The sequence below is a fragment of the Carcharodon carcharias genome, chromosome 1 (genome assembly GCF_017639515.1).
Source record: "Carcharodon carcharias isolate sCarCar2 chromosome 1, sCarCar2.pri, whole genome shotgun sequence".
Classification (NCBI taxonomy): Eukaryota; Metazoa; Chordata; class Chondrichthyes; order Lamniformes; family Lamnidae; genus Carcharodon; species Carcharodon carcharias.
Window position 1 is genome coordinate 87,981,160 of NC_054467.1, and position 22,342 is coordinate 88,003,501.

Genomic DNA, 22,342 nt, shown 5'->3' on the forward strand with positions numbered 1-22,342 from the left:
CCCGAGTATGTGCAAAATTGTCCAGGTATGTCCTGGACACAAAAAGGACAAATCTAACCCAGCAAATTACCGCCCTATCAGTTTGCTCTCCATCATCAGTAAAGTAATGGAAGGGGTCATCAAGAGTGCCGGCAAGTGGCACTTGCTTAGCAATAACCTGCTCACTGATGCCCAGTCTGGGTCCTGTTAGGGCCACTCAGCCCCTGACCTCATTACAGCCTTGGTTCAAACATGGGCAAAAGAGTTGAACTCCCGAGGCAAGGTGAGAGTGACTGCCCTTGACATGAAGGCTGCATTTGACAGAGTGGCATCAGGGAGCCCTAGCAAAACTGGAGTCAGTGGGAATCAGGGGGAAAACTCTCTGCTGGTTAGAGTGATACCTAGCACAAAGGAAGATGGTTGTGATTGTTGGAGGTCAGCTATCTCAGCTCCAGGACATCACTGCAGGAGTTCCTCAGGATAGTGTCCTCAGCTCAACCATCTTCAGATGGTTCATGAATGACCTTCCTTGCATCATGAGGTCAGAAGTGGAGATGTTCACTTCTGATTGCACGATGTTCAGCACCATTCATGACTCCTCAGATACTGAAGCAGTCCATGTCCAAATGCAGCAAGACCTGGACAATATCCAGGCTTGGGCTGACAAGTGTCAAGTAACATTCGCACCACACAAGTGCCAGGCAATGACCATCTCCAACAAGAGAGAATCCAACCATCACCCCTTGATGCTCAATGGCATTACCAACACTGAATCCCCCACTATCAACATCCTGGGGATTACCATTGACCAGAAATTGAACTGGACTAGCCATATAAATACCGTGGCTACAAGAGCAGGTCAGAGGTTAGGAATCGTGTGATGAGTAACCCACCTCCTGACTCCCCAAAGCCTGTCTACCATCTACAAGTCAGGAGTGTGATGGAATGCTCCCCACTTGCCTGGATGAGTGCAGCTCCCAAGATACTCAAGAAGCTTGTCACCGTCCAGAACAAAGCAGCCCACTTGATTAGCACCACATCCACAAACATTCACTCCCCCGACCACTGACACAATGGCAGCAGTTTGCACCATCTACAAGACGCACTGCAGCAATTCACTAAGGCTCCTTCGACAGCCTTCCAAACCCACAACCACTACCATCTAGAAGGACAAGGGCAGCAGATAGATGGGAACACCACCACCTGGAAGTTCCACTCCAAGTAACTTACCATCCTGACTTGGAAATGTATCGCCGTTCCTTCAATGTCGCTGGGTCAAAATCCAGCAAAACCCACATCCCTTGAATGAATTTAAAAAAAACAACATCCACAATCATAAAAGTTTGCTGAGGCATTAAAACAGAAATGCAGAAAATATTCAGTCAATGGCATGAGTTCTGATGAAAGGTCATTGACCTGAAACATTAACTCCCTTTCTCTCACCACAGATGCTGCCAGACCTGTTGAGTATTTCCAGCACTTTCTGTTTCTATTTCAATTTTCCCCACATATGCAGTATTTTGCATTTGTATAAGCTGTTGAGGCAAATGCATTAGCAGCTTTCGAAAGGAAACTAGAAGAGTTTCTGAGAAAAAAGTGAATAGAAAGATAAGCCGTAGGCAGAGATAAAGCAGATAGGATGGGAGGAGATGTGTGATTTATAAACAGCACGGATGATTTGGGCCAATAGGCCTGTTTCTGTGCTGTATATTCTGTATTAATTCTATGTGATCTATTCTAGACATCATTCTCCAATGTTAGTTGGGGGATGGTTCTCTCAATTGACACTTAAGCTGTTCACTCCTCCGCAACCATTTTTCAACTATTGGCTAATCAGTTGAGTTCACGAAGAAAGCTGTCCACCACCACCTTCTCAAGGTCAAATATGGAATAGACAATAAAAAATGGCCTGCTAGTGATGCCCACATTTTGAGAGTGAATGTAAAGAAAAATTCTATTGTGTCTTAATGAGCAGAATTTTACGCTGTTTGGGCAGGTGCGCTCCCGACTTGATCGGGCACGAAATCGCATGCGATGACGTCAGGCGAGTGTCCCGATGTCATCCCACGCTCGTGCAATATTTTAGTCAGCGGGCGCATGCAAAAGTCAGAAGCGTGCCCGCCGGCAATTAAGAGGGCAATTAAGTCCATTAACGGCGCAGTTGTCTGTCATTTTACATAGCCCGTCCAACCTTACGGTTGGCGGATGGGCGAATTGGCCAGGTGGCCTTTGCATTTTCCACAAATCTCATCCACAGGTGGGATGAGGTTTCTGTGATGAAATAAAATATAAATAAATTTCTGTGAACAGCATTTTCATAAGCTAAGTTGTCAGGTGACTGATTATGATGCATGGACACTTTTTTTCAGCTTTTGAATGCTTTATGTTTGCTGCTTCAGGTTTTCAGCTCCTTGAGGCAGCTCTCTGCCTTCGTGGAGCTTTTTGTCAGCGCCGGCCTGCGCCCATGTTGACGTCAATGTCCACCCTCTTCTCACCCCTACTCCGGTAGCGCTGAGCTTTTCAGCGCACACTTCATGCTGGCTGGCTGGTAATTGGCCAGCCAGTGTGAAATCGAGGTCGGGGGGCCAATCGTGGTCAGCGGTCTGTTTCCCAGCCGATCCTGGGCCCGCTGATCACGCCCACCCGACGACCTGAAAATTCAGGCCAAAGGGTTTCAGCAGTTCATTCTCAACATGGACAGAACTTCCTCAATCCACTCTTGCAGTGATATGCTAATGATGGGCAATCAGATTTCTCACTTGTGCTATTTCTTTCCTGTTATCTGAATGCTCTTGAACAAACCTGGCTGTGTACTCAGAATGGATATACACCTTTGCATCAGGCAGCACAACAGGGTCACACCCACATTATCAATGTCCTCCTTCAACATGGAGCCAGAGCCAATGCCATCACTGCAGTAAGTCTATCTCTTTGCTTGATAGAGTAGCTGGAAGATTGTGTGTGTGCAGAAGGCTTATGCCTCAATAGGAATCATTGTTAATTGCTGCTGTCATCTCAAAAGGTCACAATCTATTGATTTTAGCATCCTTTTCAGCTGTGTTTAAGCTGTGTTTAAAAAAAATATATCTTACATCATCTAGTTTTTTACCATGCTAATAAGGTCAGATCATGTAATAAAAGGACTGCATAAATAATTTCACTGTTATTTAGCTGTTACTAATAACCACCTCTCCAGTTAATGTAAGTTTTATAATGTATCAAGTTCTAGTCAGCTTATGGCAGTGAGGTGAACCTGCACATTTGAAATAGATATGATGAGTGGAAAGTTTCAAATAGTATCCTTTTAGGATTTAGTGATCACCATTGACGGGACATCAGCTCACACAGGGCCCTGGCGAAACAATGTGCAATTTCACAATTAACCCTACTCTTTCCCTTACAGAATGGTAACACTGCCTTAGCAATTGCCAAACGCCTTGGATATATCTCTGTGGTTGATACCTTGAAGGTTGTCACAGAAGAAGTCACCACCACTACAACTGTGAGTATATCCCTGAAGACAAAATCTCATCAGGGAGTTTCGGGTACTGTTCTTTCTTGGCATTTTAAGAATAAATTTGATTTTTATGTTGCAGCATTTTTTGCAGTATTGGTTGTAAACTAATATTATAAATCTTTGCCCTGTCACAAATAGGTTTAAGTATTAAATTATTTGACAAATTATGACACTAGATTAGAGACATAAGTTTGTTATTTTTGATATATAAATATTTGCTGATGGGACATCTACTTGCTATAGGTGAGGACAATCAGAATTTTCTTACAGGACTGTCTTGATGGAAGTTTATATATAGCTTGAGGAATGTATTATTAATTAAGCAAAATATCATGACTGCTTCACAGCCTAGTTCAGCAGAACCCTTGGTTTAAGTTGATGCAATGAGGAAAGAAAGAAGAGGGAATATGAAATCATGTTAATTTACAACATGTTTATTGAAATAAAACCAATAATTTACATATCAATTGGTTGTCATAAACAATTTGCTGCTGAAATTGCACAATGCTTTTCCTAAACTTGGTTCTAAAGACTGCTGTGTTGGGGGTCATTTTCAGGATCTCTGTTGCCAAAGCTCTCATGGGTCATTCAGATACTTCTTGACTTCCATGCTAATATCAGACGCTCACCCCATTAGGGGCATTTCTAGGCTGCCCGGTGAAGGGGTCACAAATTGCAGTGAAACAATAACAGTAGCTGGCCACATTACAGAAAGATACACAATTAATGGGCAGAATTTTACGAGTCAGCGAGCAGGGGCGGGGCCCGCTCGCCGACGTGTAAAATGATGTGTGGTGACGTTGGGGGAACTCCTGATGTCACCACGCACCATTTAAATTTTCAGGAAGGCGGGGGTGCAGCAAAATCAGCTGCACGCCTGCCGACCTGTCATTGGCCAATTGAGGCTATTGACAGGGTCAATTAAGTAATTAAAGGACCTGGCCATCCAACCTTAAGGTTGGTGGGTCGGCCAGGAGCCCCAGCGGGAACTAGAAAAAACATGAAAACTCATCCGTGGGCGAGATGAGGTTTCATGTAGGGTTTAAAAAATTTTAATAAAAATTTTGTAAAAATTATGGACATATCCCAACTCATGTGACTTTGTCACATGAGGGGACATGTAAGGGAATTATTCTTTTTCTATTTTTAATATTTTTGAAAGTAGAGGCGATTTCCCTGAGGCAGCACTTAGCGTCAGGGAAATGAGTGTGCTCTTTCGTGCGCATGGCGTGAAAGAGCACACTCTCAATTTTGGGAATCCCGCCCCCTCCCCCCCACCCGCACAGGGAGCGCATAGCACCCGCCCATCAGCTTCCCCTCCAACGGGATGAAAATTCAGCCCAATAATTCTGGATAGACTCCTCTAGTTAAAAAAACATAGGAGTTTACTACAGACCACAGGTTGGGCATGAAAGGAAGTCCAAAACAAAAACAGAATTACCTGGAAAAACTCAGCAGGTCTGGCAGCATCAGCGGAGAAGAAAAGAGTTGACATTTCGAGTCCTCATGACCCTTCAACAGAACTAGGTGAATCCAAGGAAGGGGTGAAATATAAGCTGGTTTAAGGTGTGTGTGTGGGGGTGGGGGAGGGGGCTGGTGGAGAGAAGTGGAGGGGGGGTGTGGTTGTAAGGACAAGCAAGCAGTAATAGAAGCAGATCATCAAAAGATGTCACAGACAACAGAACAAAAGAACACATAGGAAACTGTGGACACATGCAGCTTTGAAAAAGGGTATGGCGGTGCTGCTGGAGGGAGAGGTCGAGTGTGTTCATATGGCGGCGCATGGCACTGAGTGTAGATCTCAGAATGTGACGGGAACAGCAGTCTGAGAAACGTTTTATGTCCCGGAGATACCTGTAATCCTGGGTGGGTTCGAAACATGAGGGGTGGAATTTCAGTTGAAATCCACATGGGGCACTGAGAAAGGAGATATGGCTGAGAAAGCGGGTTTTAGTAAACACCTTGTCAAACACCAGGAGAGAAATGGAAAGCAATGAAGGTGAGCAAGGCAAAAGAGAGATACGGAAATCTTGTCGCAGAGACCAACAAAACTTGTTCAAGGAAGGCATTTCTTGAAGAGCAGTGGCAGTCAATTAAACACAGAGATAAAAACAAAAAACTGCGGATGCTGGAAATCCAAAACAAAAACAGAATTACCTGGAAAAACTTAGCAGGTCTGGCAGCATCGGCGGAGAAGAAAAGAGTTGACGTTTCGAGTCCTCATGACCCTTCAACAGAACTAGGTGAATCCAAGGAAGGGGTGAAATATAAGCTGGTTTAAGGTGTGTGTGTGTGGGGAGGTGGGGGTTGGGGGGGGTGGGGGGGCAAAGGAAGTCAGTTTGTTCTGAACAAAGAGATTGGGTATGTGAGAACAGAAAAGTTATTTTAATAAGTGCTCCAAACAACCAACACTACAAGGGAAAACCCAAATGGCTTGGAGTCAGATTGATGTAATGTATCATAAATCACCCCTTGAGACACAGTACTCATCTTAACCTGGAGCTTGTAAGTGACCTTGATAACATAAAGAAAATTTAAGTTGCGGCAACTTTGGAGGAAAGTGACCCACAGAACGACTGAGTTCAATATGAACTGGAATGTGTATATATTATATATATATATATATATATATATACATGTATAAAATTTTAACTGGGCTGAATGAGAAACAGACTTAAGCGAATTGGTTGAGTGAAGTTATTCAACAACGCTTCGTAGCAAACAAGTGGAACCCTTCTAAAGGAGTAATGCTTAATATGTACAATAATTAGATTACTTGAATCACAATTTCACCCCATACAAGCATGACACTGAATAGATTTACAAACAAAGCAAAGTGAAGTAAAAAGGAAGAAAAATACTTCTACACATCCTGTAGTGAGAATGGGGAAACTGTTCATGGAGATCTGTATAGAAACATGCAGAAATGAGTAAATAGGGCAATCAGTAGGGCAGAGGAAGACCTAGGTAAAAGCTGTAGATGAGAGACATAGGGGAGAATATTCTCACTGTTGGGTGGGCGGTTCAGGAGCGGGCACAAGCAGGTGCATAGCCGATCATCGCCCACGATCAGCTGCACGCCACCATTTTGCATGGCAGGCCAATTAAGGCCCGCCCAGCGTGATACGCACCCAGAAGCACGTAGTGCTCCCTGTGCGGGTGGGGGGAGGAGAGAGAGTCGGGGCCTGCGCTCTTTCGTGCGCATGCACGTGAAAGCACAGAAACTTCCCGAAGGCAGCTCCGTGCCTCAGGGAGATTACTTTGATTATGAAAAGTTGGATAAAAGAATTTTTTTAAAATTCAGACATGTCCATGTCAGTTACAGTGTCACATGAGCTGGGGCATGTCAATGAATTTTAAAATTTTTTATTAAGCTTATAAACCCTTCGTGAAACCTCATCCCGCCCGTGGATGAGGTTCCATGAAAAATGCGGAGGCCACCTGGGCTCTTTGCCTGCCCGCCAACCTTAAGGTTGGATGGACAGCCCCGACAAGTTCCTCAATTAGTTTAATAAGGGCCTTAATAGGCCTTTGACAGTTCAGCAGGCATGCAGCCGACTCTGCTGCGTGCCCGCCAAATTGAGGATCAGAATGACACGCAGTGATGTCGGGATGCACGCCCAACATCACCACGCCTCATTTTACACATCAGCAAGTGGGGCCCACTCCCACACACACAACAGAATATTCAGGCCATAATTATTTTAGTACAATATGAGGTGAGAACTATGAAAGATACAAATAGGCTTGAAACAAAGGATGAGTACAAGATAGTAAATATCTTGCATGATTACTTCCTCCAAGTACTCACAAGAGAAGGCCATGAACAACACGCTTCACCCCAAATAGATATAATTGAAATAAACTCTCTCCCTTCCAAGATAGAACCCTTAGGCCAGGACATTTAGGTCGGCGAGCTTGGGGGGCGGGGGCATGCACTGACGCGTAAAGTGACGCAGAGTTCCCTTTTGAGGCCATTGAAAAAGTAATTAAGCTCATTAATGGACTTGCCTGTCCAACCTTAAGGTTGGCAGGCAGTCCAGGAACTTCAGGACTTAAGCAAATTTGATCCATTTCATTGAGTTTCTGAATCTAAGTCATTGATGTAAAGCAATAACAGTAGTCGTTCCATTATCAGTCCCTGGGTCACCCCACTTTTCTAAACATAATATAACTCTTCTAAACAAGCACCCAGTTTCTTGCACTCTTCAGCCAATCTCTTAAACTGCGGGCTTCAGAAAAAGCATGAAACCTCATCCACGGGTGGGATGAGGTTTCATGAGGCTTTTTAAAAATGTAATAAATGTTTGATTAAAAGTGATGGACATGTCCCAACTCATGTGACAGTGTCACATGAGGGGACATGTCAGGGAAGTTTTATTTTTGCCCCTTCACCATTTTTAAATTTGGCACCAATCTCCCTGAAGCAGCACTTAGCCTCAGGGAAATGAGTGCGCTCTTTCGTGTGCATGCGTGAAAGAGCGCGCTCTCGGCTGAGTGAATCCCCGCCGCCCGCATAGGGAGCGCATAGCACTTCCCCTGGCGGATGTCACGCTGGGCAGGCCTTAATTGGCCAGCCCACGTAAAATGGCGGCATGTCCCCAATCAGAGGTGCGCCCGTTTCTGCACTTCCCCCCCGATGGGGGAAAAATTCTTCCCTTTGACAAAGACTCAAAACAAACAAATTCCCATGGACAGAATTAATATCTTCCTGGATTAAGAGAGACTAAGGAGGTGATCTGAAACATTAACGATCATGATGAAGGAGTCACTGGACACTGGGGAGGTACCAGTTAATTGGAAACACACTAATATGCCATATTCAGAAGGCAAAATAGAGCAAATACAGACTCACTAATTTTACCCAATTCTGTGTGAAACAATGGAATTTATTTTCAGAAGTGAACTTGAAGAATAACTGCACAGCAGTAACAGCAATCAACATGAATTTAAAAGTGAAAAATGCTGCCTAACCATCCTCCTCAACTTCTATGAGAATATGACAATCCAATGGACTGTAAAAAGTCTTAGTGCATGATACTTAGATTTTCAAAAGACAAGTTACAAAGTTTCATATGAAAGACTATTGCTTAAACTCATAGCCATGTGGATTTCAAGTAATTTTTGGGAAAGTTTAAGAGATTGGCTGAAGAGTGCAAGAAACTGGGTGCTTGTTTAGAAGAGTTATATTATGTTTAGAAAAGTGGGGTGACCCAGGGACTGATAATGGAACGACTACTGTTATTGCTTTACATCAATGACTTAGATTCAGAAACTCAATGAAATGGATCAAATTTGCTTAAGACATCAAACTAGGTGGGTCAATGGGATTAGAGGAGACAACCCAGAAATTACTTTGGACAAAATATAGAAGTTGACAGAATAATAGCAGATTAAATTTGCACAGATAGGTGTAAATGCTGCACATAGGAAGGAAAAATGATGACATAGGTACTCCTTGAAATAACTAAGATGAAATTGAAAAAGACCTAACAGTCTCCAGTAAACCTGACACCCAACATGTCCAAGCAATGCAAGAGCTCCAATCAACAAAACCAATAGAATCTCAAACTTTGCTGCTAAAAGGATAGGATTTAAACTTGAGGAAGCCATGATCTCACACACTTTGATCAGACCACACCTTGAGTATCATGAGATCCAACTGTTAACAGAGATGGTTGATTAGAATTAAGTAAAGCATACGCCAAGTTTAAATATAACTTTACAATGAACCTTATTCGCTTTCAGAACAGAACAGTGTACCCTATATTAATATAATAGTGTGAGCATATATTCCTATCCATTTTAGGAATTGGCAAATGGATCAGTAACTACAATCCATAAAATAATCATCTCCTTTATTGGTTAATACATCTGTTTTGGGAAGCTGCATCCTAGACATATAGCAATGTTGGAAAATTTTCTGTTCTGAGTGATGCACCACAGTGGTGAGCAAAGTATTACGGGGACAAGGGAATCATAAAGAAGCATGACTGCTTGTAATTTTCTGCATTTGCTGATGTTCACTTGCTATTTGACCTTATTCCAAGGTAAGTAAGAGAAAGGATTATGGATTTTGAGATAGATAGTAAAACAAAATATAAATGTAAGGGCTGAATCACTTAACTGCAGTAAATAATTGTAAATGCATAACCTCGAACATCTGCCGGTGAATATTGAACCTGTCAATATAATATTCTTTGAAAACAATATACAAAAAGTAGATTCACAATAAGTGAGCAAAATAGGTCTTACCTGATTCCTCTGCTATAACTGACCAATTTACATTGAGCCGAAGGTCTCTATGGCAGTGTTCTGGTGGGTGTCAGATTATCACTAAATGCTGCCTTTACTTCTCAATAATTACTTTTTGCTGTTCTTCTAACATCCTGGTTCAGGTAACATCTGATCGATGTGTCTGTCTTTCAAACAATGCCACAAGTATTTGAAATTCAATCAAATAAAAATAATGATATTGGCTGTGCACAGAGATTCAGGTTAATATCATTAGTATTGCAATTTGTTTAAATCAAACTACAGCTTTGTCCTAGTGAAAGGGAAAATAAATATTGAGTAATAGAAGTTTTAAGATTATATTTATTCTGATAAACATACTGATCCTGAGAGGTTAGATGGCATAAATCAGCCAAGACTGCAGCACAACTGACCAGGCCTAGATTGGCTGACTCTCAGTTAGGCCATGAATTTCTATTTGGAACTGAAACTCCTTCCATCCTAAATATATTTTGTGACATCAGAGGGGGCAGGTCAAAGGGGAGAAAATTCCCTGAGGCTCCTGCTGCACTACCACCCACTCCCCGCCGATCCCCTTGGCAACCAGCTTTTCATTGTGATTGGGATTATTGCCATTGAATTTTCATTGCTATTGCAATTAGGGAAAAGTATTTCAAGTTTTGAACCAAATTTGAGAAGTGAAGAAAGTCAATGAACAAAGAAGCAGTTACCCTCTGAGCTTACCAACAATAATTATTTATTGAATTATAAGTTGTGGTGCCTGATTGATGTAAGCACAATTGGCAGAACTTTCAAAATAGATACAACAGAAATAAAACTGAGGCTGACAGGTTGGTATGCTGCCATTCAGTGGTTCTTCCTGCAAACAGTTAACCTATTCCTGTATTTCTATTCCTACTTATTGCAGACTGTAACTGAAAAACACAAGCTGAATGTACCTGAGACCATGACTGAGATTTTGGATGTCTCAGATGAGGAAGGTGAGAAATGTTTTTCTCTGTACAATACTATCAACAATGATATGAATTGTTGCCATACTAAAACTATGTTTATTATTCTCATTCCTTGATGTGTTGGTTATAATTTTAAAATGCAATACCATTTTAAAAGATCTAACCCAGATTTTTTGATAATATAAGGTGTTGTTCATAACTGTTAGTTTGTTTTATTTTCTATACCCTAGAGTGAAGGTGAGAAATTCTAAACTAATATTGGAGTCATTTCATTTGTCTAGCTATTTTGCCCTTCGTTGATCTTCTGGTGTTTTTGCTGCAAAATATATCTTGCTAGAGTCAGTTTTCCTGTCATTTCAGCCAATTTTAAATGATCTATAATTTGCATATTATCTAGCTGATAAGTAGTGAACAGGTTTCTCAGGATAAATTGATAATAATGCTAGAAAGTTCCCTGAATCACATTTCAATCTGGTGCAAAAATAAAGTCCAATCTTCATGTGGCCTTAAGTTCCTCTGGAAGATCATTTGTTCCTGAGCTTGTGTCAAGTTCCTTGCATGGAACTGTAATTAAAAGTTGATGGGATCTATGGCGTGTGTGCATCTCCCTGTTATCAAGTAGTAAAATGGAAGAATAATTACTATAAACTTAATTGGCTAAAGTATCCTTCTGGGTAAAAGCACTATCCACTGAATTACTGAGCCACCTAGTCCAATATGATTCATCGTTCAATCTTTGGTTTGTACTAAGTTAGCTGATCTCAGCTGGGACAGCAGTTATGATGCATCAGTTAAATTGTCTGTGCCACCCTGATCTCCTGATCATTGACTGCTGCCAGAAAATGTATATGTAAAAGATGAAGCCTGATTTGGGCTTACCTTTGACAATACCCAGGGTGAAGTACCCTATCAGCACTCACCTGTGTGAACTTACATATAAAAAATAACCACTTTGGACAAGCACGTGAGGGTACTTGGTGACATTGAAACAGTACACCAGTGGCATTAAGTGCCTTCAGGAGAGGAGCAGAGAAAAGAGACAAAAAACTGAGAAGAAAAAATAATTGGAAACATACACATCACATGATCCATAGGTCACTGCATTTATGAAAATTAGTGCTCAGATTTAAAAAAAACTCACTGCAAGCAGTGTAAAGCACTATAGGTACTGCTTGCTCTTTGTCTGGGGCTATGTTGGTTATGGATTCTGCAACAACAACTTGAATTATTTATCACCTTTAATGTTGTAAAACGTCCCATGGTGCTTCCAGGAAGCATTATCAAACAAATGACATTGACCCTCATAAGGAGATATTGGGGCAAATGAATAAAAGCATGCTCAAAGAGGTACATTTTAAGAATCATCTTAAGAGAGGAAAGGAGGTAAACCGGTGGAGAGGTTGAGGAAGGGAATTCTGGAGCTTAAGGCCTTGAAAGCTAATGGCATGGCCACCAATGGCAATTAAAATTGGCCAGAATGTGGGAATGCAGTTATCGGGATGAAGAGCATTACATAGCTATGGAGGGGCAAGGCCGTGGAGGGATTTGAAAGCAAAGATGAGAATGTTAAAATCAAAGTGTTGCTTTACCAGGAGCCAATGTAGGTCAAAGAGCACAAGGGCGATGAGTGAACAAGACTTGGTGTGAGTCATGATACAGGCAGCAGAGTTTTGGATGAGCTCAAGTTTACAGAGGGCAGAATGTGGGAGGCTAGCCAAGATTGCATTGGAATAGCTAAGTCTAGAGGTAACAAAAGCATGGATGAGAGTTTCAGCAACAGATGAGTTGAGGCAAGGGCGTGGTCAGATAATGTTAAGGAGGTCGAAATAGATGGCCTTAGTGATGGAATGGGTCTGTGGTTGGCAGCTCATCTCAAAGTCAGCTATGACACCAAAGTTAGCATTTTACCAATGATTAGGGGTCGCGCTGTCACATGGAGAAACCACCAGATAAACCCTGGTGGCCACCCAGCAGCCTCCTTGAGAGAATGAGAGGGGTGGGGGTGTGGTGCCTCCTTTTTGGGCACACTTTAGCCCATGGAGGATTCCCCCAGCAACAATGGCTGCCCCTGCGGCAACAGTGCACCTGCCCCGAGTGACCAATCCCCCGCTCACCTCACAGGAGCATGCCTGCCTGTAGCCAGCATCCACACTTGTCTTCAAGATGCACAGCTGTTGATGGACCTTCTCCTGCCAAGTGGAGCCCCAGCAATAGCCATTACTTGCCATGCTGCTGCTGAGGCATTTGATTTGCCAGCCCTATGATTGGGTGGACGGGTTTTGGGGGCTGGCTGCCTTCTTTAATAAGAAAGCAGCCCCAGTGAAGCCATTTAACTGGCTATTCTGGCAAAATGCAGCCAGGATCCCACTTTCAGCCTAAACAACGGGACTTTTGCTGCCTCCGCAGAATTCCGGCCTGTGTTTTCTGATGATGTCACCAAGGGACAGCTTTTGGATGAGGACTAGGAAGAGGCCAAGAATAGATTCTTGCAGCCAGCAGAGGCAACAGCCTGGGAAGCAAAGCCATTGCGGATGATTTTTTGGCTATGACTGGATAGATAAGAATGGTACCTGGTGAGTGCAGATCCATCCAGCTAGACAAGAGTGGAGAGGCAAAAACAAAAAACTGCGGATGCTGGAAATCCAAAACAAAAACAGAATTACCTGGAAAAACTCAGCAGGTCTGGCAGCATCGGCGGAGAAGAAAAGAGTTGATGTTTCGAGTCCTCGTGACCAACTCTTTTCTTCTCCGCCGATGCTGCCAGACCTGCTGAGTTTTTCCAGGTAATTCTGTTTTTGTTTAAGAGTGGAGAGGCATTGGATGATGATGGCAAGGTCAGCCAAGTCAAAGGTTAGTGTCAGAATGAGGAGGGATAGTTTACCTTTTTCACAGTCACATAGGATATCATTTGTGTCAGTGGCCAGATTGGAGGGATGCAATATAAAATATAAAAAAAATTTCAATCCAGGAATTATTCATAACATGTCTGCCTTCAGCATTTTTTTGAAAATGACCCAACAGCCATAGGATGAAAAAAAACTGGCATTTGTGGTATTCCTGTTCCTGAATGTTTTCTTTCAGTCTTGAAATGGGCCTCTATGTGCCATTAAAAATTTGTCATTTCTGTCCAATCATATAAATATTTTGTGGTGTCAAAAAAAATCAAACGAACATCAGTTACCTTCATGCATACGGCATGGAATTGCTCTGTGTATGCTACTGTTTCGCAGCAGTGTTTCATCTTGATAGTTGTTGTTTACTGGTATGCAGGATAAAGGAAATCCACAATGAAATGCTAGGTTTATGTTTTACTATTGATAGAGAGACAGGAGAGGCATGGGTAGATGTTTATCTTCACCAGGTAGGTGGTAATTTAGCAGAGCACTTCCACAACCATTAGAGAACACAGCTGATTTTTATTTCTTTGATTTAAATGGATTGAAAATCAGTCCGCTTTTATTAAGTGTAGTCAGTCTGTTTTGACAGATTACTACTGAGGTAGTAACGATAAAATTCTACCTTGCTATCTTAACTGTTTGTAATTATCAGGGTCGCTATTTGAAAATACAAAAAAAGATTAATTATAAATGAGAGGAGTACGTGTATGACCTAGCCCTGCTACTCCACAGGCCATACCTTTAATTTAAAAGTTTAATTTTCTCACCAAAATAGCCAATCATCTATTTTTCCTACTGATGCCCAGAATAAAAGAGTCTTCAACCAGGCTTCTTTCAATAAAATCAGAACGATTGTTTATAATAAAACAAAACTACTTCTTAACAAGTTGCAAGTACTGATTAACACACAATTGTAATTGGGAAGTATAACTATCTATCTCTTCCTAAAGAATTCCCACAGTCCATATATAGACACACACAGACCAGCAGAGGACAAACAGATAGTCTCTCTGCAGGGATGGGTTTTAGAGGATGGGTGTCATAAAATAAGGGATAAAGTTTGCAGGGTCTTGATGCCGTCAACTTGGAGTTCCCTCATGTCCCGGTGGCCGTCTGGAGTTCTCACCAGCTGGTCTTAGCTTTGAACGTTCAAATGCAGACCAGTTACACTCAGATGCAGGTTCTCTGGCTGCAGGTTGACAGCCACACACAATTTTAGGCAAGGTGAAGAGAGAGAGTAGCCTTCCTTCCTCAGCTTGTTCCCAGCAAGACTGCTTTCACAACCAGCAGGTTTACAACTTAAGTCTTTTTCTCTCTCCATGTGATTTCCAGCAAGTCAACCTTTGCTTTTTCAGTTTTTTCCCTCCATCAATTAAAGTGATCGCTGTTCAAAACAAACAACCAGATTTTCCTTAAGCACCATAAAGGACAGGTGATTTCTTGGAAGAGGCCTGCTTGTTGACAGTTCCAAAGTGAACTTATGACCTTTTTTTAAAAAAAAAATCGCAGGTTAGAACCCAAATGTACAGATAATGCCATGTCCTTCCATTTTGTAAAATAAAAATTCAATCTTGAGAGATATGAGTCTAACATAAAAACTGTAGAAATGCTAAGGAATTGGTCAGAGATCCATATAAGTTGTCTGTTCAAATGCAAGACTTGCATTTTTAAACAATGCAGTAAATTTTATATGGTTTCAAGTAGTGGTGGAGCTGGGTTTTGAGTGACTAGGGATAGGGGACACACGGATTGAACTCCAGCTCACTTAGCCCAAAGGCTGTGCCAGAAACTGGGAATACCAACCCACCTACTCAGAAGTCCGAGCCAGGCACTGGAGACATCTGGGGGCCAAATCTGGATGATGAATGGGTGACAGTGGTTCCTGGGTTAAGAATAACGCTGGTCTTCCAAAACTGTGTGGGCTGACCTCGAAAATAATTTGGGGGTGGGGAGCAGGGTGTGGGGTGACTCCGTCATTTGTATAATCTCTTATTTACAATTCCCTCAGCACTTTTCCAGAACATGGGTCAGTCTAATTGTTTCCCCCAGGCAGAACACAGGTGGAACCAGGTTGGTTGTCCATCAAAGGAAAGGAAATTCAGACAAGCTGTATAATGGCCCACCAACTCACTTCATTGGCTCTTGCCCAGTGAGAACAATCCTGGTAATTATGGTGCAGGGAAATCCAAACTCACTTGATTAGGAACATTTTGTGAAGGCCCTGTAGGTATAATTCTGTGATTCTCACAATTGCAGGAGGATTATGAATTGTGGCCTCCAATCCATGATTCTCAACCCATTAGAATGAATCACAGACTGGATGCCTATTTTGTGCTCACTGCTCCCTGCCAGGGGCTCAGAATTGCAAAAACTATCCTGTAAATCTGACGGGGAAAATGTGAGACTAATCTATGTATGGAATTAAATTATGTGGTCTGTATGCCAGCTAGTTCTAATGTGGTGGGACAAAGCGTGGGCAGAAGTGGTTTGGAGGTGAAAGAGTTGATAATAAACTTTTATTTGCTGTTACTTATATCATGAGCCACTACATTTACAAAGTGATAAAACTGATTCACCCCGACACTGGCATCTCCTCCAAGGCCATGAGCATCATGAACTCGTTCGTGAACAATATTTTCGAGCGCATCACGGTTGAGGCTTCCCGCCTGACCCATTACAACAAGCGCAGCACCATCAGCTCCCAGGAGATCCAGACCACTGTGCGTCTGCTGCTGCCCGGGGAACTGTCCAAGCACACCGTGTCGGAAGGGACAAAGGTGGAGACCAAGTATTCCAGCTCCAAGTAAAACTCTGCAATGGACTGAAAAGCTTTCAAATTGTGAGAATACACCTGCAAATTAATACAAGAGAACCCTTCTACAGGGTGGTCTTTAGCTGCACTCCTAGCCAGGCAGATAAGGAAGGCCTGTGGAAGAAGGAAAAATCAGCTTAGACTAGTTTAAGACCAGTTCTACTGGAATACCTTTGGCCAGGCTGTTAATCAGCTTCCCGCTGCTTCGGGAAACAAGCTGACTGGAAAACCCAGTCGGCCTCCAAAACCTACCTTGACAAGGCTCTTAATGAGCCTAATTGTGTTTTCAAAGCAAATCAAAGCAGTCCAGAAGCCAGTAGCTTTTTTTGCCTTCTCTCTGTGAAAGCTGCAGATCAATTTTTTTTCAAATTTAAAGAGCTGTGGACATTTAAATCACTTCTGATCATGACGGTAGAGTTCCAAGCATGGTTTTCTTCGGTTTTGAATGCATAATGGTACTTTTCCCAATTGGGAAAGTATTCTGATGCATCTTTTTTTTACATTCATTCATGGGATGTGGTCCTCGCTTGCTATGCCAGCATTTATTGCCCATCCCTAGCTGCCTTTGAGAAGGTGGTAGTGAGCTGCTTTCTTGAACTGCTGCAGTCCATGTGGTGTGGGTACACCCACAGTGCTGTTAGGAAGGGAGTTCCAGGACTTTGACCCAGCGACATTGAAGGAACGGCAATATATTTCCAAGTCAGGATAGTGAGTGACTTGGAGGTGAACTTCCAGGTGGTGGTGTTCCCATCTATCTGCTGCCCTTGTCCTTCTAGATGGTAGTGGTAGTGGGTTTGGAAGGTGCTGTCGAAGGAGCCTTGGTGAATCCCTGCAGTGCATCTTGTAGATGGTACACACTGCTGCTACTGTGTGTCAGTGGTGGAGGGAGTGAATGTTTGTGGATGTGGTGCCATTGAAGTGGGCTGCTTTATCCTGGATGATGTTAAGCTTCTTGAGTGTTGTGGGGGCTGCCCTCATCCAGGCAAGTGGGGAGTATTCCATCACATTCCTGCCTTGTGCCTTATAGACAGTGGACAGGCTTTGAGGAGTCAGGAGGTGGGTTACTCAGTGCACTATTTCTCTGACCTGACCTGCACTTGGAGCCACAGTATTTATATTGCTAGTCCAGTTCAGTTTCTGGTCAATGGTAACCTCAGGATGTTGATAGTGAGGGTTTCAGTGATGGTAATGCCATTGAACATCAAGAGGCGATGGTTGAATTCTCACTTGGAGATAGCCAGTGCCTGACACTTATGTAGCATGAATGTTACTTCCCACATGTCAGCCGAAGCCTGGATATTGTTCAGGTCTTGCTGCATTTGGACATGGACTACTTCAGTATCTGAGGAGTCATGAATGGTGCTGAACATTGTGCAATCATCAGCGAACATCCCCACATCTGACCTCATGATGGAAGGAAGGTCATTGATGAAGCAGCTAAAGATAGTTGCACCGAGGACACTACCCTGAGGAACTCCTGCAGTGATGACCTGGAGTGGAGATGACTGACCTCCAACAACCAAAACCATCTTACTTTGTGTTAGGTATGACTCCAATCAACGGAGAGTTTTTCTTCTGATTCTCATTGACTCCAGTTTTGCTAAGGCTCCTTGATGCTGCACTCGGCCAGTTGCTGCCTTGATGTCAACACTTACACAATGCTGGTGAATGTAAGGGTCAACTTACCTTTGTCGGACAGATCTGCACGATTAATCACTACAGTAAAAACATATCCAACTTATAACACAGCTTCTAAGAATGGTATTGGAAGCTGTCAAACCATTTAACGCTTACCTGCCAGAATGCCATTGACTCCTCAGCAGGAGGAGGTTCATGACTGTCAATCAAGGTGGGTTTTCAGGAGCCTTCCAAAACCAATCCAACCTGATGGAAGCTATACTTCCTCTAGAACTGTCAATAGCAACCTCATCATAGAATGTATATGTGGGGTCATTACCTGAACCTGACCCAAAGCTCTCCCAATGTATTGGAAGTTTGTGTGGGCTGCTTTTCCAATGGGAAATTCAAAATTGCAGTCCCATAGACTTGGTTTTTTGACAGATCCAACCCATTTCCAACTTCTTTGGACCATGAAACTCCAGACCCAGATTGCTAAACCAAATCCTGTCTCCAACCCACTCATTCTGGCTTTAAATGAGTCAGGAAGGTGGACGGGCAATGAGCCTTGAGCCTTACTATCATTCAGCGTTTTGAATTTAACTGTTGCTATGATTCATACCATTATTTTTCTTTCTGTACCTGGTTTGACATTGACTGCATTATTAGAATTGATGCTTCCTGGATCAATCTCTGCACTGTTCAATCCTCAAAAATTCAATCTGATTGTTAAGAAGTCATACAGTTGCATAGCCTGTTCACTCAGATCTCAGATGCTCTGAACAGGGTGCTGCACCATTTCAATTTCTCCATAACAGCAAATGTAGGGCAAAGTCTCATAGAAATTAGACAGGTAAGGGTAAATTTAATGAATGGTGGACTTCATTTATTTGTTGGCTACAGCAAATTCTGGGCAATTAACTTATAGATACCAGAGAAGGAATGATTTCTGTCAGCTACGAACAACATTTGTCGATTAATTTTACAGACATTTTTTATCCTTTCATGGGATGTGAGCATTACTGGCAAGGCCAGCATTTGTCACCCATCCCTAACTGCCCTTGTGAAGCTTTCTTGAACCACTGCAATCTATGTGATGTAGGTACACCTACAGTGTTGTTAGGAAGGAATTTCCAAGTTTTTGATCCCCAACAGTGAATAAAAAGTGATATGGTTAAGTCAAGATGATGTCTGACTTGAAGAGGAACTTGCAGGTGGTGTTCCCATGCGTTTGCTGCCCTTGTTCTTCTAGCTCGTAGAGGTCACAGGTTTGGAAGGTGCTTTCATAGGAGGCTTGGTGAGTTTCTGGATCTGGTATATAGTACACCCTGCTGCTACTGTGCGTCCGTAGTGGAGGGAGTGGATATTGAAGGTGGTGGATGGAGTGCCGATCAAGTGAGTTGCTTTGTTCTGGATGGTGTTGATCTTCTTGAATGTTGTTGGAGCTGTAGTCATCCAGGCAAGTGAAGAGTATTTCATCACACTCCTGATGTGTTCCTTATAGATGGTGGACAGGCTTTAGGGAACCAGGAGGTGAGTTACTCAGCTTAGAATCCCCAGGCTCTGACCTGCCCTTGTAGCCACGGTATTTATATATCTGGTCCAGTTAAGTTGCTGGTCAGTGGTAGCCCCCAAAATGTTGATGGTGGATGATTCAGCGAAGGTAATGCCATTGAATATTGAGGGAAAATGGTTGAATTTTCTCTTGTTAGAAATGGTCATTGACTGGCATTTGCGTGGCACAAATGTTACTTGCCACTTATCAGCCCAAATCCGAATGTGGTCCAGATCTTGCTGCATATAGAAGTGAGCTGCTTCAGTATCTGAGGAGTGACGAATAATATTGAATACATTGCAATCGTCAGCAAATATCCTCATTTCTGACATAATGGATGGAAGTTCATTGATGAAGTAGTTAAAGAGGGTTAGGTCTAGGACACCACCTTGGGAAACTCCTGCAACAGTGTCCAGGGGCTGAGGTGATTAGCCCCGAACAACCACAACCGTCTTCCTTTGTGCTAGACCTGACTCTGACCTGTGGAGAGATGTCCTCCAATTTCTATTGACTTCAATATTACTAGGTTCCTTGGTACCATTCTTGGTCAAGTATGGCCTGATGTCAAAGGTAGTGACACGCACTTCATGTCTTGAGTTCTCCTCACTTTGTCCGTGTTTGGACCAAGGGTGAAAATGAGGTCAGGAGCCAAGGAGCCCTGGCAGAACTCAGCAGGGTACTGCTGTGTTAGTAGTGCCTGATAACACTGTCGACGGCATCTTCAATTCCTTTGCTGATGATTGAGAATAGACTGATGGGGCAGTAATGGATGGATTGGATATGTCCTGTTTTTTGTGGACAGGAAATACCGAGACAATTTTCCATGTTTTCAGGTAGATGCCAGTGTTGTAACTGTACTAGAACAGCTTGGCTAAGGGCGGGTCTAGTTCTGGAGCACAAGTCTTCAGTCCTACTGCTGGGATGTCGTCAGCACCCATAGTATTTGTTATGCGCCTTCAGCTATTTTTTTGATATAAATGGAGTGAATCCATGTTCAAATGCAGCAAGACCTGGACGATATCCAGGCTTGGGCTGACAAGTGATAAGTAACATTCGCACCACACAAGCACCAGGCAATGAAATCTGCAGCAAGAGAGAATCGAACCATAACCCCTTGACATTCAATGTCATTACCATTGCTGGATCCCCCACTATCAATATCCTGGGGTTGCCATTGACCAGAAACTGAACTGGACTAGTCATATAATTACTATGGCTACAAAATCGGGTCAGGGACTAGGAACCCTGGTGAGTAACTCACCTCCTGACTCTCCAAAGCCTGCCCACCATCTACTAGGTACAAGTCAGGAGTATGATTGAATACTCTCCACCTGTCTGCTTAAGTGCAACTCCAATAACACTCAAGAAACTTGACACCATCCAGGATAAAGCAGCCCGCTTGATTGGCACCCCTTCCACAAACATTCACTCCCTCTACCACCAGCGCATAGTGGCATCTGCACTGCAGAAACTCACCAAGGCTTCTTAGGTAGTACCCTCCAAACCCATGACTTGTTATCATCTACAAGGATAAGGGCAGCAGATAGATGAAAACACCACCACCTGGAAGTTCCCCTCCAAGCCACTCACCACCCTGACTTGGAAACATATAACCGTTCCTTCACTGTAGCTGGGTCCAGATCCTGGAACTCCCTCCCTAACAGCATTGTGGGTGTACCTACATCATAGGGACTGCAGCTGGTTAGGAAGGCAGCTCACCACCACCTTCTCAACTGTATTTCAGGATGGGTAATAAATGCTGGCCTAGTCAGTGACGCCCACATCCTGTAAATGAATTTAAAAAAAAGTTGCTGAAGACAGGCATCTGTGGTTTTGGAGACCTGAGGAAGCGGCTAATACTGAAGACTAATACCCATAATTTTTCAGTGTGACACAAGCTATATTTTGCTGCTAAATTATAAACATCCAACTGTTGGGGCTGAACTTTTCCATTGGTGAGCTGGGGGGCGGGGCTCACTCGCCGACGCGAGATAACGTTGGGCAGAACCCCCGACGTAATCCTGCCCCATTTAATTATTCAGGAAGGCAGGGGGAAAGTGTGATCAACTGTCCGCCTGCTGACCTGTCAATGGCCAATTGAGGCCATTGACAGGGTAGTTAAATCAATTAAAGGCCCGGCCCGTCAAAACTTAAGGCTGGCAGGCAGGCCACGAGCCCCGACGGGCTTCTGAAAAGCATGAAACCTCATCCACCAGCGGGATGAGGTTTCATGTAGGGTTTAAAGAAGTTTAATAAAGTTTTTGTGCACTTTATTAACATGTCCCATCTCGTGTGACATTGTCACATGAGAGGGACATGTTAATGATTTTTTTATTTTTCTATTTTTACACTTTGACAACCTTTCAGTGATCTCCCTGAGGCAGCACTTTGCCTCAGGGAGATATGCACTTTTTCGTGCACATGCGCGAAAGAGCGCACTCTGGCATTTGGGGAATTCCCCCCCACCCCCCGCCCTCACAAGAAGCACAATAGCGCTTCCCGTTGGGCGTCATGCAAGGCCCGCCCACTTAAAATGGCGGCAGGGCCCGTTTTGGCAGCGGCTATCGGCCACCCGCCCGCCAAGGGCAAAATTTAGCCCTTGGTGTTTTCACATCTGCACACTCAAAAGTGTCTCAATTTACCCTTTGTAATTCTGATGTCATCCAAAGGACCAATGCTTGTTTCCTCCCTGTAGAGACTGATAACCTTTTAAAAAGAAATTTGAACTTCCAGTTAATAGCTGAAAAGATGACAACT

At 43.1% G+C, this 22,342-nt stretch overlaps 1 protein-coding gene across 13 annotated transcripts in view; it reads left to right on the forward strand.

Annotated features, from left to right (window-relative positions):
- ank2b (ankyrin 2b, neuronal) overlaps positions 1–22,342 on the forward strand; it is an 882,930-nt gene that overhangs the window by 678,037 nt on the left and 182,551 nt on the right. For all 13 annotated transcript variants that reach the window (XM_041195707.1, XM_041195740.1, XM_041195679.1 and 10 more), the window contains 3 exons: positions 2,798–2,896; positions 3,383–3,481; positions 10,659–10,731. In XM_041195707.1, the coding sequence (XP_041051641.1) occupies positions 2,798–2,896; positions 3,383–3,481; positions 10,659–10,731 (271 nt within the window). The remainder of the gene's footprint in view (positions 1–2,797; positions 2,897–3,382; positions 3,482–10,658; positions 10,732–22,342) is intronic.